This window comes from Stenella coeruleoalba, assembly GCF_951394435.1.
Source record: "Stenella coeruleoalba genome assembly, chromosome: 7".
Classification (NCBI taxonomy): Eukaryota; Metazoa; Chordata; class Mammalia; order Artiodactyla; family Delphinidae; genus Stenella; species Stenella coeruleoalba.
The window spans coordinates 56,687,424-56,706,935 of record NC_137153.1 but is presented as its reverse complement, the minus strand read 5'-3'; the positions used below and the strand labels follow the sequence as shown (position 1 = coordinate 56,706,935).

General features: G+C 38.4%; 2 protein-coding genes across 7 annotated transcripts in view; both read left to right on the top strand.

Moving 5' to 3' along the window:
- The window catches only part of CNTLN (centlein), a 330,490-nt gene extending 328,987 nt beyond the window's left edge, over positions 1 to 1,503 (top strand). For all 3 annotated transcript variants that reach the window (XM_079927964.1, XM_079927963.1, XM_079927962.1), the window contains exon 26: positions 610 to 1,503. In XM_079927964.1, the coding sequence (XP_079784090.1) occupies positions 610 to 711 (102 nt within the window). In that variant the 3' untranslated portion in view covers positions 712 to 1,503. The remainder of the gene's footprint in view (positions 1 to 609) is intronic.
- Positions 1,504 to 14,581: 13,078 nt separating this feature from the next.
- Positions 14,582 to 19,512, top strand: part of SH3GL2 (SH3 domain containing GRB2 like 2, endophilin A1) — a 680,775-nt gene continuing 675,844 nt past the window's right edge. For 3 of the 4 annotated variants that reach the window (XR_013829292.1, XR_013829293.1, XM_079927985.1), the window contains exon 1: positions 15,327 to 15,607. Coding sequence is in view for 1 of the 4 variants with exons in the window: in XM_079927985.1 (XP_079784111.1) it covers positions 15,353 to 15,607 (255 nt within the window). In the remaining 3 variants the exon portion in view is untranslated. Of the gene's footprint in view, positions 14,746 to 15,326; positions 15,608 to 19,512 lie in introns of those variants that run through there. The other variant, XM_079927987.1, reaches the window with a different exon arrangement.

Below are 19,512 nucleotides of genomic sequence, written 5' to 3'. Positions count from 1 at the left end.
CAGAAAAGTTATATAAATTATGAAATTTAAAAATGTAATCTATATTTCATAAACTTAGCAGTTTGCAACATGTGTATTACACTTTGATATGCCAAACTTTTCTATAACAACTTAATCAATGGATATACTTTTGCCATTTTTTTTCCTCTGAAATTTCACCCTACAATTCTTGAGATGTTCAGCTCTAACACAGACAAGTGTATTGATAGTTCTTTCTCACTCTTTTATGAGTGATGAACATACAGTACTACTGTGGGCCTCTGGGCCCTAGAGAGGACTGTAACCTGCTATTGATCAGCTGACTGAAGATAAATGGCTTAACTGCTTGTATTGCAGATTACAACATTAACATGGTCAGTAAACCATGAATTGTTCAATAAGGCGTTTATCTTTTTTCATTTTACTTCTGCTCCTTTATCATTTTTATTATAAAAGACAAAATTACCCACACTAACCAACAAGATCAGTTGAAAAGAGACCCAGTAGGTTACCATTATGGGTGCAAAGTTGCAGACAGCTGAGTTCTAATGGTTTAATGATATTTAGTATATATTTCTGAACTGAAGAAAATATAGAGTTTTCATCTTTTTTTCTGTGTTTCTTTTACAGCTTCCTTTGGCCACATATTTACTAGAAGCAGTACTGGAGAAAATAAATGAAAAAAAGAAACTAGTTGAAGAATATTTTGCAATTTTGAAAGATATTAGATGATATTATGATTAAGAACATTTTTTCAAACGTGAAAACTTTATGTGGTGTGATCGGAAAACATGCATCGCAGTCCTGATAACAGTATCTGCTCCAACTATCAATAGTCAGGGTCAATACCAAAATAGAAGTCTGTGAAACCAATTAATTGCTGCACAAGTGAAACTAATTAAGTGCACAGCCATTTAGAAGGAAATAGTGTAGCATTTGATTGTTGAATACAAATATTGCCACAAATCAATGCAAACTTGAAAATGATATTCTTTCCAGTACATTAGAAGGAATTAGAACAAGCTTGGCATACACAAATTGGTCTGAATATCAAAAGAAAAAAGTGTGAACTGAGGATTTAATGTTCTGAGTTTTATAAAGAAACTACACTTTTTATGTAAACCTGCTATAAATGGCCGTAAATCACCTGATAAGCAACACATTTGTATTGTAAGCAAATATAAAGTAAAGCATTATCATATTATATTAAGGATGAGCATTTAATGAAATAAATGGTGTGGTCCAATTGTATCTATTATCAGTCTACTGGATTATGTAGGAGATATTGTATTTTCCTAGAATAGTTCAGCAAAAATAAAAACATTTTCTCCTTTGCTCCCTCTTTTTTTTTTTTTTAACTCACAGTATTTTGTGTGGTCATATAAATTAGCAAGGGCCACAAACCCAGTGTATTAGTTAGGCTAGTCCTCACAGTGTGCTAATTAAATTAAATTCTTAACAATGGGCATCCATCCTTATTTAGATTCCCGAACATTCCCAAGCCATTTCTCGTCTTTCTGTGTTGCTGCCACACCTGACTTTTTGGTTCTTCCAATTCACCAGACTTGTGCCTGCCTCCAGCCTTTGCCCTTGCTGTTCTCTTTGTAGAATACTGTGTACTCTTTTCTTATGACTGGCTCCTGCGTATCATTCAGGTTTGCATTACATATTTCCTCAAAGAAGCATTCCCTGGCCATCTTGCTATTAATTTCCTTTATAACACAAAAGCATCTTTTACCTCTTCACTTACATATTTTCTTGTTTTCCCCCCTCCCCTGCTTTAAAATATAGATCCCGGGCTTCCCTGGTGGCCAGTGGTTGAGAGTCCACCTGCCGATGCAGGGGACACGGGTTCGTGCCCTGGTCTGGGAAGATCCCACATGCTGCGGAACGGCTGGGCCCGTGAGCCATGGCCGCTGAGCCTGCGCGTCCGGAGCCTGTGCTCCGCAACGGGAGAGGCTACAACAGTGAGAGTCCCGCGTACCGCAAAACAAAACAAAATAAAATATAGATCCCATGAGGTTAAGGCAGGGGTTGGCAAATCATGACCCACAGGCCAAATCTGGCCTGCCACCTGTCTTTGTGTGGCCTAGTAAGCTAAGAATGATATTTACATTGTTAAATGCTTTAAAAACAAAAAGAATTATATTTTGCAGCATGTGACAGTTATATAAATTCAAGTTTTAGTGTCTATCAATAAAGCTTTATCGGAACACAGCTATGCTCATTCGTTTTAGTACCGTTTATGGCTGCCTTCGCACTACAGTAGTTCAGGTTAGTACTCTCACAGAGACCATATGTAGTGTGCTCACCACTTTGCAGGACTGCAAGTCACAGTGACACAGTTACAACTTGACAACATTTTGTGTCACGAACACTACGATACTGCAATTTTTTTAGTACCAGTGCATACCCATCAAGTAAAAAGAAAAAGAAAAATGGCTGTCAGATGTCACACTTTTTTTTTGTGGTACGCAGGCCTCTCACTGTTGTGGCCTCTCCCATTGCAGATCACAGGCTCCGGACATGCAGGCTCAGTGGCCATGGCTCATGGGCCTAGCCGCTCTGCGGCATGTGGGATCTTCCTGGACCGGGGCACAAACCCGTGTCCCCTGCATCAGCAGGTGGACTCTCAACCACTGTGCCACCAGGGAAGCCCCAAATGTCACACTTTTAATCACAGTGAAGTGTGGATTGTTTTTTTATTGAATTCAGTGGCAAAGCATTACGTTTATTAAATGACACTCTACCTATACTAAAAGAATGCAATATATACGTTATCAGACTAAGTACTCATCACAATATTCCCAACTCATGGGAAAGCAACAGTAAGAAAAAATTACAAAATTTAAAATGTAATGTCTCAGGCTTCCCTGGTGGCACAGTGGTTGAGAATCTGCCTGCTAATGCAGGGGACACGGGTTCAAGCCCTGGTCTGGGAGGATCCCACATGCCGCGGAGCAACTAGGCCCGTGAGCCACAACTACTGAGCCTGCGCGTCTGGAGCCTGTGCTCTGCAATAAGAGAGGCTGTGATAGTGAGAGGCCCGCGTACCACGATGTAGAGTGGCCCTGCTTGCCACAACTAGAGAAAGCCCTCGCACAGAAACGAAGACCCAACACAGCAAAAATAAATAAATTAATTAATAAACTCCTACCCCCCAACATCTTAAAAAAAAAGTCTCATCACAGCAGAATTTTGTTACAAAAAATAAAACTGAGATGACATAGTATTACCCAGATACCAAAACCAAAGACAGTACACAGAAATAGAGTGTGGTAGGCTAAATTTGTTACCTTATATGGCAAAAGGGACTTTGCAGTGTAATTAAATTAAGGATCTCAAGTGGAGAAATAATCCTGGATTATTTTTTGGGGCCCAGTGCCTTCTAAGAAGGAGTCAAGAGGAGACATACAGAAAGCAGTGTTACTGCAGAAGCAGAGGGATGGAGAAATTTGAAGATGCTACCCCCATAGGTGTATGGATGGATGAAGAGGACCATGAACCAAAGAATGTAGGCAGCTCCTGGAGACTGGAAGAGGCAAGGAAATGGATTGTATCCTAGGGCCTCCAGAAAGAAACAGATTTGTTGACACCTTGACTTTAGCCTAGTGAAACCAATTTTGCATACCCAGAACTGTAAGAGATTAAATTTTTGCTGTTTTAAGCCACTAAGTTTGTGGTAATTTGTGGCTGCAGCAACAGAAAACTAATGCAAATTTGCTTCGATTCCATTTAGAATTTTTCTATGTTCATGAAGGATATTGGTCAGAAGATGCAAGATCTAGGCTGGTTCAGTATTCAAAAATCAGTCAGTGCATGCCACCATTTTAACAGACTAAATAAGAAATATTATGCGATCATAAAACTTTAGAAAAAACATTTGAAAAATTCAACACCGGGCTTCCCTGGCAATGCAGTGGTTGAGAGTCCGCCTGCCGATGCAAGGGACACGGGTTCGTGCCCCGGTCCGGGAAGATCCCACATGCTGCGGCGTGGCTAGGCCCGTGAGCCATGGCCACTGAGCCTGCACGTCCGGAGCCTGTGCTCTGCAACGGGAGAGGCCACAACAGTGAGAGGCCCACGTACCGCAAAAAAACAAAACAAAACAAAACCAACACCCATGCATGAAAAAAAAAAACCCAGAAAACTAGGAAGTTCCTTAATTTGATAGGAACATCTACAAAAAGCCTACATCTAACATTATGCTTAATGATGGAAGATTGAACACTTCCCCTTAAGATCAGAAAGAAGAGAAGGATGTCCACTCTCATCACCCTAATTCACCATAATATTGAAAATTCTAGCCGGCACAGTAAGGCAAGAAAAGGAAATAAAAGGCATACAGATGGGAAAGGAAAAAGTAAAGCTATCTAAAAAAATAAGCCAGCTCTCAGAATTAACAAGTGACTTCAACAAGGTCTCAAAATATTTAAGAGCAACATATAAAAATAGTTTATCTATACACTAGTAAGCTAGTAATAAATATGTGGAAACCAAAATTTAAAATACAATGCAATTTACAATTGCTCAAAAAAAAAAAGTATACCTAGGTGTAAATCTAACAAAATATGTACAAGATTGTATATGGAAAACTACATACACTGATGAGAGAAATCAAAGAAGATTAAATGGGGAGGCATACTGAGAATATAAATTGGAAATTCAACATAGCAAAGATGACAAAATTGTCTCCAAATCCATATACAGATTTAAGACAATTCCTATCAACATCACAGCAAGATATTTTGAAGATGGAGACAAGGCTCTTCCAAAATTTATACGGAAAGGCAAAATTTTTTAAATGGGAGAAATCACTCTATCCAATTTCAAGATGTATTATATAGCTACACTAATCAAGAGTATGTGGTGTTGGTAGTGGGATAGACACACAGATCAATGAAACAGAGTAGAGAACCAGAAACTATACCTATGCAAATATGCTCAACAGGTTTTAAACAAAGGTTCAAAAACAATTCAATGGAGTCAGAATAGCCTTTCAACAAATGATGCTGAAACAATTAGAAATCCCTAGGTTAAAAAAAAAAAACTTGACCTAAACTTCCCACTTGAGACACAAATGATCTCAAAATGAATCATATATTGAAATGTAAAATATAAAAGATAATGTGAGACAAAATCTTCGGGATCCAAGACAAGGTGAAAAGTTTCTATACATGACACCAAAAGCATAATGCACAAAAGAAAAATTGGCGAATATGACTTCAACAAAATTAAAAATTCTTGCTCTGGGAATAGACAAGCTACAGACTGGGAGAAAATATTTGCAAACTACAAATATCTGACAAAGGACTTAAATCTAGAGTAAAGAATTCTCAAAACTCAACAATAGGGAGACCTTCAAGATGGCAGAAGAGTAAGACGTGGAGATCACCTTCCTCCCCACAAATATATCAAAAATACGTCTACATGTGCACCAACTCCTACAGAACACCTACTGAATGCTGGCAGAAGACCTCAGACTTCCCAAAAGGCAAGAAACACCCCCACGTACCTGGGTAGGGCAAAAGAAAAACCAGAGACAAAAGAATAGGGACCTGACCTGCACCACTGGGAGGGAGCTGTGAAGGAGGAAGAGTTTCCACACAGTAGGAAGCCATTTCAATGGTGGAGACGGGGTGGGGTTGGCGGGGGGGAGGGGACCTTCAGAGCCACAGAGGAGAGCACAGCAATAGGGGTGCAGAGGGCAAAGTGGAGAGATTCCCGCACAGAGGATCAGTGCCGACCAGCACTCACCAGCCCGAGAGGCTTGTCTGCTCACCTGCCGGGAAGGGTAGGAGCTGGGAGCTGAGGCTTGGGCTTCGGAGTTCAGACCCCAGGGAGAGGACTGGGGTTAGCTGCGTGAACACAGCCCGAAGGGGCCTAGTGCACCACAGCTAGCCAGGAGGGAGTCCGGGAAAAAGCCTAGACTGCCTAAGAGGCAAGAGATCATTGTTTCGGGGTGCACGAGGACAGGGGATTCAGAATACGGCCTAAATGAGCTTCAGAGACAGATGCAAGCCACGGCTGTCAGCGCGGACACCAGAGACGGGCATGAGATGCTAAGGCTGCTGCTGCAGCCACCAAGACACCTATGTGCAAGTACCGGTCACTATCCACACTGCCCCTTCCGGGAGCCTTTGCAGCCCGCCACTGCCAGGGTCCCGCTATCCAGGGAGAACTTCCCCAGGGGAACTTCCTCAGGAGAACACACGGCGCGCCTCAGGCTGTTGCACTGTCATGCTGACCCCTGCTGCCGCAGGCTCGCCCTGCATTCTATACCCCACCTCCCCCCGACCTGAGTGAGCGAGAGCCCCAGAATCAGCTGCACCTTTAACCCCCTCCTGTCTGAGCAGGGAACAGATGCCCTCAGGTGACCTACATGCAGAGATGGGGCCAAATCCAAAGCTGAACCCCAGGAGCTGTGCGAACAAAGAAGAGAAAGAGAAGTCTCTCCCAGCAGCCTCAGGAGCAGTGGATTAAATCTCCACAATCAACTTAATGTACCCTGCATCTCTGGAATACCTGAATAGGCAATGAATCATCCCAAAATTGAGGTGGTGGACTTTGGGAGCAACTATATATATATATATATATTTTTTTTTTTTTCTCTTTCTGTGACTGTGTATGTGTATGCTACTCTGTGTGATTTTGTCTGCATAGCTTTGCTTTTACCATTTGACCTAGGCTTCTGTCTGTCCGTTTTTTGTTTTATTTTTTTAATTACTTCAATTTTTAAAAAAATTTTAATAATTATTTTTTACTTTTTATTTTAATAAATTTATTTTATTTTTTTCAGAGTAATGATAGTAAAGATGATCCAAAATCTTGGAAATAGAATGGTGAAAATAAAAGAAACGTTTAACCAGAACCTAGAAGAACTAAACAGCAAACAAACAATGATGAACAACACAATAAGTGAAATTAAAAATTCTCTATAAGGAATCAATAGCAGAATAACTTAGGCAGAAAAACCGATAAGTGACCTGGAAGATAAAATAGTAGAAATAACTTCTGCAGGGCAGAATAAAGAAAAAAGTGAAAAGAATTGAGGACAGTCTCAGAGACCTCTGGGACAACATTAAACACACCAACATTCAAATTATAGGGGTCCCAGAAAAAGAAGAGAAAAAGAAATGGACTGAGAAAATATTTGAAGAGATTATAGTTGAAAACTTCCCTCATATGGGAAAGGAAATAGTCAATCAAGTCCAGGAAGTGCAGAGAGTCCCATATATATCTCCTTGGATAAATCCAAGGAGAAACATGCCAAGACACATAATAAACTATCAAAAATTAAATACAAAGAAAAAGTATTGAAAGCAGGAAGGGAAAAGCAACAAATAACATACAAGGGAATCCCCATTAGGTTAATAGCTGATCTTTCAGCAAAAACTCTGCAAGCCAGAAGGGAGTGGCAGGACATATTTAAAGTGATGAAAGGGAAAATCCTACAACCAAGATTACTCTACCCAGCAAGGATCTCATTCAGATTGGACGGAGAAATTAAAACCATAATACACAAGCAAAAGCTAAGAGGATTCAGCAACACCAAACCAGCTTTACAAGTAATGCTAAAGGAACCTCTCTAGGCAGGAAACACAAGAGAAGGAAAAGACCTACAATATCCCAAAACAATTAAGAAAATGGTAATAGGAACATACATATCGATAATTACCTTAAATGTAAATGGATTAAATGCTCCAACCAAAAGACACAGACTGGCTGAATGGATACAAAAACAAGAACTGTATATATGCTGTCTGCAAAAGACCCACTTCAGACCTAGGGACACATACAGACTGAAAGTGAGGGGATGGAAAACGATATTCCATGCAAATGGAAATCAAAAGAAAGCTGGAGTAGCATCTCTCATATCAGAAAACATAGACTTTAAAATAAAGACTATTACAAGAGACAAAGAAGAACACTACAGAATGATCAAGGGATCAATCCAAACAGACGATATAACAATTGTAAATATGTATGCACCCAACATAGGAGCACCTCAATACGTAAGGCAAATGCTAACAGCTGTAAAAGAGGAAATCGACACTAACACAAACATAGTAGGGGACTTTAACACCCCACTTTCACCAATGGACAGATCATCCAAAATGAAAATAAATAAGGAAACACAAGCTTTAAATGATACATTGAACAAGATGGACTCAATTGATATTTATAGGACATTCCATCCAGAAACAACATAATACACTTTCTTTTCAAGTGCTCATGGAACATTCTCCAGGATAGATCATATCTTGGGTCAAAAATCAAGCCTTGGGAAATTTACAAAAATTGAAACTGTATCAAGTATCTTTTCCGACCACAGCACTATGAGACTAGATTTCAATTAGAGGAAAAAAAAATCTGTAAAAAATACAAACACATGAAGGGTAAACAATACACTACTTAATACCCAAGAGATGACTGAAGAAATCAAAGAGGAAATCAAAAAATACCTAGAAACAAATGACAATGAAAACACAATGACCCAAAACTTATGGGATGCAGCAAAAGCAGTTATAAGAGAGAAGCGCATAGCAATACGATCCTACATCAAGAAACAAGAAACATCTCAAATAAACAACCTTATCTTACTTCTAAAGCAATTAGAGAAAGAACAAAAAAAACCCAAGTTCACAGAAGGAAAGAAATCATATAGATCACATAAGAAATAAATGAAAAAGAAGACAACAATAGCAAAGATCAATAAAACTAAAAGCTGGTTCTTTTAAAAGATAAACAAAATTGATAAACCATTAGCCAGACTCATCAGGAAAAAAAGGGAGAAGACTCAAATCAACAGGATTAGAGATGAAAAAGGAGAAGTAACAACTGACCCTGCAGAAATACAAGGAATCATGAGGGATTACTACAAGCAACTATATGCCATTAAAATGGACAACCTGGAAGAAATGGTCACATTCTTAGAAAAGTGCAACCTTCCGAGACTGAACCAGGAAGAAATAGAAAATATAAACAGACCAATCACAAGTGCTGAAATTGAGACTGTGATTAAAAATCTTCCAACAAACAAAAGTCCAGGACCATATGGCTTCACAGGCAAATTCTAACAAACATTTAGAGAAGAGCTAACACCTATCCTTCTCAAATTCTTCCAAAATATAGCAGAGAGAGGAACACTCCCAAACTCATTCTACGAGGCCACCATCACCCTGATACCAAAACCAGTCAAAGATGTCACAAAGAAATCTACAGGCCAATATCACTGATGAACATAGATGGAAGAATCCTCAACAAAATAGTAGCACACAGAATCCAAAAGCACATTAAAAGGATCATACATTATGATCAAGTGGGGTTTATCCCAGGAGTTCAAGGATTCTTAAATATATGCAAATCAATCAGTGTGATACACAATATTAACAAATTGAAGGAGAAAAACCATATGATCATCTCAATAGATGCAGAAAAAGCGTTCAACAAAATACAACAACCATTTATGATAAAAACTCTCCAGAAAGTAGTCATGGAGGGAACTTACCTAACATAATAAAGCCCATATATGACAAACCCACAGCCAACATCATTCTCAATGGTGAAAAACTGAAACCATTTCCACTAAGATCAGGAACAAGACAAGGTTGCCCACTCTCACCACTATTATTCAACGTAGTTTGGAAGTTTTAGCCACAGCAATCAGAGAAGAAAAAGTAATGAATCTAAATTGGAAAAGAAGAAGTAAAGCTGTCACTGTTTGCAGATGTCATGATACTATACATAGAGAATCCTAAAGATGCTACCAGAAAACTACTAAAGCTAATCAATGAATTTGGTAAAGTAGCAGGATACAAAAATAATGCATAGAAATCTCTTTTATTCCTATACAATAATGATGAAAAATCTGAAAGAGAAATTAAGGAAACACTCCCATTTACCACTGCAACAGAAAGAATAAAATACCTAGGAATAAACCTACCTAAGGAGACAAAAGACCTGTATGCAGAAAACTATAAGACACCGATGAAAGAAATTAAAGATGATACAAACAGATGGAGAGATATGCCATGATTTTGGATTGAAAGAATCAACATTGTTAAAAATGACTATACTAACCAAAGCAATATACAGATTCAATGCAATCCCTATCAAACTACCACTGGCATTTTTCAGAGAACTAGAACAAAAATTTCACAATTTGTGTGGGAAGACAAAAGACCCCGAAGAGCCAAAGCAATCTTGGAAGAAAAATGGAACTGGAGGAATCAGGCTCCCTGACTTCAGACTATACTACAAAGCTACAGTAATCAAGACAATACGGTACTGGCACAAAAACAGAAATATAGATCAATGGAACAGGATAGAAAGCCCAGAGATAAACCCACGCACATATGGTCATCTTATTTTTGATAAAGGAGGCAAGAATATACAATGGACAAAAGACAGCCTCTTCAATAAGTGGTGCTGGGAAAACTGGACAGCTACATGTAAGAGAATTAAATTTGAATACTTCCTAACCACCATACACACATAAACTCAAAATGGATTAAAGACCTAAATGTAATGCCAGGCAGTATAAAACTTAGAGGAAAACATAGGCAGAACACTCTATGACATAAATCACAGCAAGATCCTTTTTGATCCACCTCCTAGAGAAATGGAAATAAAAACAAAAATTAAAAAATGGCACCTAATGAAACTTAAAAGCTTTTGCACAGCAAAGGAAATCATAAACAAGATGAAAAGACAACCCTCAGAATGGGAAAAAATATTTGCAAATGAAGCAACTGACAAAGGATTCATCTCCAAAAGTTACAAGCAGCTCATGCAGCTCAATATCAAAAAACAAACAACCCAATCCCAAAATGGGCAGAAGACCTAAATAGACATCTCTCCAAAGAAGATATACAGATTGCCAACAAACACATGAAAGAATGCTCAACATCACTAATCATTAGAGAAATGCAATTCAAAACTACAATGAGGTATCACCTCACACTGGTCACAATGGCCATCATCAAAAAATCTAGAAACAATAAATGCTGGAGAGGGTGTGGAGAAAAGGGAACCCTCTTGCACTGTTGGTGGGAATGTAAATTGATACAGCCACTATGGAGAACAGTATGGAGGTTCCTTAAGAAACTAATAATAGAACTACCATATGACCCAGCAATCCCACTACTGGGCATATACCCTAAGAAAACCATAATTCAAAAAGAGTCATGTACCAAAATGTTCATTGCAGCTCTATTTACAATAAACAGGACATGGAAGCAACCTATGTGTACATCGACAGATGAATAGATAAAGAAGATGTGGCACATATATACAATGGAATATTACTCAGCCATAAAAAGAAACGAAAATGAGTTATTTGCAGTGAGTGGATGGACCTAGAGTCTGTCATACAGAGTGAAGTAAGTCAGAAAGAGAAAAACAAATACTGTATGCTAACCCATATATATGGAATCTAAAAAAAAGTTATGTAGAACCTAGGGGTAGGACAGGAATAAAGATGCAGATGTAGAGAATGGACTTGAGGACAGGGGGAGTGGGAAGGGTATAGGCTGCGATGAAGTGTGTGGCATGGACTTATATAAATGTAAAATAGATAGCTAGTGGGAAGCAGCTGCATAGCATAGGGAGATCATCTCAGTGCTTTGTGACTGCCTAGAGGGGTGGGATAGGGAGGGTGGGAGGGAGATGCAAGAGGGAGGATATATGGGGATATATGTATATGTATAGCTGGTTCACTTTGTTGTAAAGCAGAAACTAACACACCATTGTAAAGCAATTATACTGCAATAAAGATTTTAAAAAATCAACAATAACACAACAACAACAAAGCAATCGTCTGTGAGTGACATTCATATCCTGGGAAATTACATAATAAGCCTAGCAGCCATGGCTGCTATAAGCAAAAGTTGTCATGATTATGTGTGTTTCAGAATATGGGACAGAGGAAGGGGTAAGTTTTATTCTTTAACACTGGCCCTTAATTTCCTGTTAAAAGTTTTGCCTAAAGTAATTGCTTCTCAAAGTTATGCAGGATTCTACCAGGTAGAACAACTTCATTTAGATGGACGAAAGTGAAAACAGCTTGAAGAAATCAACAGCCACATGAGAGAGCCTCTGAGTATCCTCATAACTTAAAACCAAGCAGAAGGGAGGAGTACTAGAAAATGTTTTGAAAGAGCCCTTTTCTATCTATGTTCAGAAGGGTTCATGTAATAAAAATAAATGGGCACAGGAGTTGCTATTTTTAATTCCCACATTCCTGTGCAGATAACTGCATTTGGTATTAACACAAAATTTATGAGTGACTTAATGTAACATAACAATAAAAATGAGTTTTTTCTTGCCTATCCGACAAGGTTTCATCAAATAGATGATTGTTTAAAAAAAAACCTCTTGGCTTACCTTTTAATTTTTAAAAATACAAATTTGATTTTTTTCCTACTCACGATGGAATGGTGAGCACTGCACAGATTTCCTCTCCACTGCAAAGATTTCCTCTCCACAGTCCAGTCCTCAATTTCCTTCTTTTCTCTTAAACACAGATGGTCCACAAAACCGCAGTCTTGACATCAACCCCTTCCAACACTTTCTGCCATTCTGTTTTCCTTGCTCCTAGGATATCATCATTGAGAATAAGTGAAAAGAAGGTGGTGCCCTCCTGCCTCCTTGTACTCATGGTTTACAGGAGAGAGAATGTCACTCTCTGTTAATGCTAACCCTGGCACGAGGAACCCAGAGCCGTTAGTAGAGGGGTATTGGAGACTTCCCTTGGCTTGTGCCCCACCCCTCTCCAGAAGCTGGAAAAATATACCATTTACCTACCTGAACCTACTTAAAGCACTCTGCGTATTTGGGGATGAGATTTAATAAAAGAGAATAAATGTAAAAAATATAAATGAAGTTTGCATTTTCCTATAATGTCTTCTCAGGTCACTACTGTTCAAACTGAGGGTGCAAAACATCTTCCTGTTGTCTTGACATGTTTCTTTGGCTTAGGACCTAGTTTTTTTTCTGGAAATTAATCTCCACTGTACGCTCCCTATTTTAGACACTGGTCCACTATATGATGCAATTTTTCCCATAACCAGGATTCACAGGACCAGGAATCAAGGGGTGGAAATGGGAGTGGTACCACTCATCATTACTCCTACTGACTCACTAGCAAAATTTTTGCTTCCTATTTCTGTGACCCTATACTTTGCTGTCCTGGAGTTCTTAGCATCAAAGGAAGTAATGCTTCCACCAGGAGACACAACAATAATTCTATTGAACTGGAAATTAAGACTCCCACCTAGCCACTTTGGGCTCTGCATGCCTTTGAATCAATAAGCCAGGAAAGCAGTTACTGTACTCATTTGGGTAATCGATTCTGACTACCAAGGGGAAATCGGACTATGACTTCACAATGGGTTTATGGAAGAGTATCCCTCCTAGGGATATGCCCTAGGAGATCCCTTAGGGCATCCCTTATTTACTAAGCTCTGTGATTAAAATTGATGGAAAGTCAATGGAAAATCCAACGCAGGCAGCACTACTAATGGCCCAGACCCTTCTGGAATGGAGGTCTGGGTCATCTGACCAGATACGGAAGTATAACCATCTGAGATATTTGCTGAGGGCAAAAGGAATACAGAATGGGTAGTGGAAGAAGGTAATTATGAATACCAGCTATGACCACGTGACTATTTACAGAAGCAGGAACTATAATTATCATGAGTACTTCCTCCTTACTTTGTTATGAATTATATGTGTGTGTATATCAAGTTGACAAGGAGTGGACTTATGGTAATTAATTTTATATGTCAAGTTGCCTGGTCCACAGTGCCAGATATGTGGTCAAATATTCTGGATTTTTCCATGAAGGTGGTTTTGGATGAAATTAACATTTAAATCAGTGGACTCTGCACAAAGCATATTGCCCTCCATGATGTGGGTGGGCTTCATTAATAAGTTAAAGACTTAAATATAACAAAAGACTGACTTTCCCCAAGCAAAGGAGAATTTTGCCAGCAGACAGCCTTTGGACTTGAATTGCAATATTGGCTTTTCCTGGTTCCAGCCTGCCATCCCACCTTGCAGATTTTAAACTTGCCATTCGCCATAATTGCATGAGTCAACTCCTCAAAACAAATTTTATATATATATATATCTCCTATGTCCTATTGGTTCTTCTGTCTGGAGAATGCTGGCTAATATACCAGATCAGGTTTGGGCTATTTCATATAAGGTTACTATAAACATCCATGTATAGGTTTTTGTATGAACAAAGCTTTCATTTCTATAGAATAAATACCCATACGTGTGATGGCTGGGCAATGCAGTTGTAACAGGGAAGAGCTAAATCGGACTCCATGTTTGATCTGTTTCTTTGACTTTAACCTTTGCTTTTCATTGCTTTTGGGAACCCTGCCCCTCTGCCTGACTGTTAAACTAAAGTGCCTTTGTTCAGCTCACAGGGAGACAATCTGACCCTGCCCACCTGTGGATCTCGCAGAAAAGAAGAAATTAACACATTCCCTGCCTGAGGCTGGCCATTCCAGGAGATGTTTTTAAAGACTGATGGCCCTTTTTACTTTACTTCCTCACCGCCTCTGCCTCTCTGATTCTATTAAAGCAACTGGCATCCAGACCCCCATAAAATGGTTCTTCAGAGACACTAGTCTGCCATCTTCTCGGTCTGCCGGCTTTCCGAATAAAGTCGTATTCCTTGCTTCAGCACCTCATCTCCGATTCATTGGCCTGTTGTATGGCCAGCAGAGCGAGCTTGGACTCAGTAACACAGTAAGTGTGTTTAACTTGGTTAAAAAAAAAACCTGCAAAAATGGTTTCTAAAGTGGCTAATACCGTTTTACAGTCTCACCAACAAAGAGATCAAGTTGGTCTGTATCTTCTTCAGGACTTGGTATTGTTGGTATTTTTTATCTTAGCCATTCTAATAGGCATGTAGTGGTAATATTTTTTTAAGTTCTATTCTCTCCCTGATCACATTTAAATTATCATTTTTTTTGTTTATTCTATCTCCAAAATCTGCACCTGTGGTTTTTTCAGAAAGCATGGGCTGATGGGAACAGGGTGCTTGGGGTTTGATGGGGCACATAACTCTTTTCCAGACCAATTATCTGAAAAAGCAAATCCCAGTAATCACCATTTTATAAGGAATTTCTGAAACACAGGTCTATTTATTGCTTCATAAAAAATTACCCTAAAACTTAGTGGCTAAAAGCAACAGTATTTATTGGTGCCAGTTTCTGTGTGTCAGGAGTTTGAGCACAGCTTAACTGGGTTCTCTTGACACTGGGTCTCTGAGAAGGCTGCAGTCACATGAAGGCTTGACTCAGAAGGATGAGAAGCTCACTCGGGTAGCTGGCAGGATGCAGTTCTTTGCAGGATGTTGAACAGAGGGCTTCAGTTTCTTGCTCGCTATTGGCTAGAGGCTGCCCTTAGTTCCTTGCCATGTGGGTCTCTGCAGTATGGCAACCTCCTTCAGCTCACACACACAGAGGGGATTACACAAGAACATAACAGGCCATGGAGCTCATTAGGAACCATTTCAGGACTTGCCTACCACAGCAGGTGTTTAGGTTTGACAATCTGGATGAAGCAGAGGCTGCTGGAGAATTTGTCTTTGGAGCCTTCTTTCAAGGTAAGCATAGATTTTACTTACAATAATTATTTATTTGTGGTGGTTTGGGGAAAAAGACAGATGGAGCTTATGGGCTACAACATTGCACATACCTCTTGGCATTACCACCGCAAGATATAAGCCAGAGGAGCCAAGAGCGGGGGCCATCACTTAGATGCTTAACAGATGAATTTAAGGAAATCGTTAATTCTCACCAGTACACGTGAGATCAAGAGGCTGGGACAGCATAATTCGTCCTCCACAGCAAAGAAAATAAAACCATTATCAGAAATTCACAAATTTAGAAGGCCAAGTGAGTCCAGTCTATGGCCCTTTCTCAGATTTGAACTGTAGAAATATTGTTGGCAGGTGGAAGCAGGCAGTAAAGGATTAGAGACAAGGCTTGTGCTCTTCAAATCTATCATACAAATGGCCTTGAGAAGCCTCCTAATGAATTAAACTAGAAGTTAAGGAATAGTTTTCAAAACATGTATTTGTACAGTATATTCATATTACTAAAAGGAAACACCAGAATCTGATAATATTAGTTACGGCCAGAGAGGAGTGGGGGGTCTGTGCTGGGAGATAGACTTGCTTGTTTCAGTGTAGCCGTTTATACTGTTTGAGTATGATCCCATGGACGTGTATTTCTCTTTCAGTTTAAAAAGAGTCTTTAAAAACTCTTTTAAACCATCCTGCAAGCAAAGATAAAGAAAATGGAAATGGAAAATTATCTATAAAGTAGTAAAAATGAGAATACTCTTTATCAAAAAAAATTATGAGAGATAGTAAATCTGTATTCAAATGAAAATAACTCAAAGTGTTTTATTTCAAATGGACTGAAAATAAACTAAACATGCTACTGAACAAATAGAAAACAAAAGCAATAAACCTAAAGAGAATAGGAGGAAAGAATTCATGAAATTAATGAAAGAAAAACAACTAAAAAAGAGATAAAAACAAAGTTGATGCTTAAATTTAATTAATTAACCCTGGGAAGCCTAATTAAGGGCAAAACCCTAGTTAAGGGCAAAACCTAGTGAAAACATACAACATTAGGAATTGGAAAAGAGGGAAAGACATTTTAAAAATTGTAAAACAATATGTAAACTATACAGCAATCTTAAGGAAAAGTATGATTTTCTAGCAAAATGTAAACAACCCAGGTTCACTTAAGAAGTAATAGAAAGTTGAATAAACAGTTACACATAAGAGAAATTACAAACATAGCTCAAGATCTGCCATTTAGAAAGGCACCAGGACCAGAGATTTTTATCACTGACAACTATCTAGCCTCAAAGAACAGATGGTTCCTGTTATTTTAACTATTCACAGAAAAAGATGAGGAGATCCCACAGGTCATATTTATGAAGCCAGGGCAGGCTAAATAATAAAACCAGATAAATATAACTAAAAAGAGAACTCTAGATCAATATTATTTACAAGTAGGAATATAAATATTGTAAGTGAAAATAGAAATTCTAATTATTCAAATCACAGCATATATGGCCAAAGAGATTTTATTCCAAATATAATGATTAGGAAATAATTGATATAATTCATTACACCGACAGAATAAAGCAGAAAAATATCTGATGTGGCACATGATAACGTTTAACAGCTTTTATATAGTAATATGTACTGACAAATGATAGGAAAAGTAGGAACTGAGAAAGGCCAATAGACATTTAAAAATACTGAATCTCAAGTGGAAATAAAAAATAATTGTTACCTCTCAAAGTGGAAAAAAGAAATTTGGTGAGAGTGTATGGAAGTGAGCACTCTCATATATTGCTGGTAGGAATGTGAATTTTTAAATTTTTGCAAGGTAATTTAATGCATATGCTAAAAACTGGCCAGAAACGGCCCTATCTGGAATCTTCTCTATACGATAAAAGCACAAATAAACAGGAATAAATATAGACAAATATGTTGTAGAGACAAAAAAGCAATAAATAATCTCACTGTCCATCAGTAGATAAATGGTTGAATTAACTGTGGAACATCCTTATCTATGGTTAACTATTAAACAGAATGTATTAAACCTACATCCATTTTATCTGGAGTGACAGTTTGTATATATCAATACTATATGAGGTATAATTCACCTATAATAAAAATTTAAGTATATAATTTAGTGTTTTTTAGTATATTCTCAAGTTTGGGCAACCATCACCACTATCCATTTCCAGAATATTTTCATCACTCCAGAAGGAAACCCTGCACCCATTAGCAGTCAAAAGGGCTAGAAAACTAACACTGTCACAATGACTGCTGGAAGTTGGTATATAAACAGTCCCTTCCGTGGCAAACTCTTAAGGCACACATTTACACAATTTTCCGGAGTTCCCCTTCAGGATTAAGCTCTAGTTATTCACAGTTATACCTCTTGTGATAATGTACCCATTATTGGCCACATTCTTCCCTTTTCTCCTACTACTGAGTCCTGGTATCATCTCCTGAGTAAACTCATTGCATTCAAATCTTTGTCTTGAGGTCTGCTTCTGCAAGAACCCAGCTAAGAGCATCAGAAATGGTCTTAGGAAGCAGGTTCTGAGAATAGGGTTTTGGAATTGTATCGTTCATTGTCCAGATGACAGCAGAGACCCTATTATTAATGGTAATTTGGGGTGATAATCCCCACATGCTGTAGTATCAATTACTAAGTCTCTTACCTGTGGTCAACTGGGAGGGGATACAAGTGGGAAAAAATGCACTTGTATAGGATGGCTGGTATTTGAAAGATATGGGGACAGTAATAATTGTAAAGACTCTGAAATTGGGTGGCTACTGTTAGGTGCTACTGACAAATTGAAGGAAGAAAATTCTAGCCTCAGGTCAGTCAGTTATCAACTTGAGGCATAGTGTAGAAATAAGAGAACTTATTTGGCAATGTTTAAAGAGATTTCATCTCCTGCAAACGTTGGGACTGAAAATTAGCTCCAGGATCTGTTTCTAACAATTGTAAATTTACCAAAATAAATAAGTAAAGTGTGTGTGTGTGTGTGTGTGTGTGTGTGTGTGTGTGTGTGTGAGAATGCACAGCTCTAGCAAGTCTAATTGTGTTTACTCTGATGTCCTCAGCAATTCTACTCATGGTCATGGTCCTGAAAGAGAAGGAGTGGGATGCTGAGAACAAGGCTGGGGACATACATCAGAGTAAATGCAACTGAAAAGAATTTTTAATTTATTTTTATGAAGATATAATCGACACATAACTTTGTGTAAGTTTAAAGTGTACAATGTGTTGATTAGATACATTTATATATTGCAGTGTGATTATGAACATAGCATCAGCTAACACGTCTATTACATCACATAATTATCATTCCTTTTTTAGGGGGGTGAGAATAATTAAGATCTGGTCTCTTAGCAACTTTGAAGTTTGCAATACAGTCTTGTTATCTATAATCACTAAGGTGTGCATTAGATCTCCAGGACTTATTTATCTACTAGTTCCAAGTTTGTACCCTTAAACAACATCTCCTCAGTTCCACCAAAACTGCCCTCCAGTCGCTGGGGACCACCATTCTACTCTCTGTTTTTATGAGTTCAACTTCTTTTAGATTCCACACGTGAGTGATACCATCCAGTACTTGTTTTTCCCTGTCTGACTTATCTCACTTAGCTACATGTCCTCAAGTCCCATCCATGTTTTCACAAATGGCAAGATTTCCTTCTTTCTCATGGCTGAATAATATTCCTGTGTGTGTGTTTGTATTCTTTATCTATTCATTCCTTAATGGGCATTTGGGTTGTTTCCATATCCTGGCTATTGTGAATAATGCTGGCATAAACATGGGAGTGCAGATATCTCTTAGAGTTCCTGTTTTCATTTCGCTTGGACATATACCCAGAAATGGGACTGCTAGATCATATGGATGTTCTAAATTGAAGTATAGTTAATTTACAATGTTCTGTTAGTT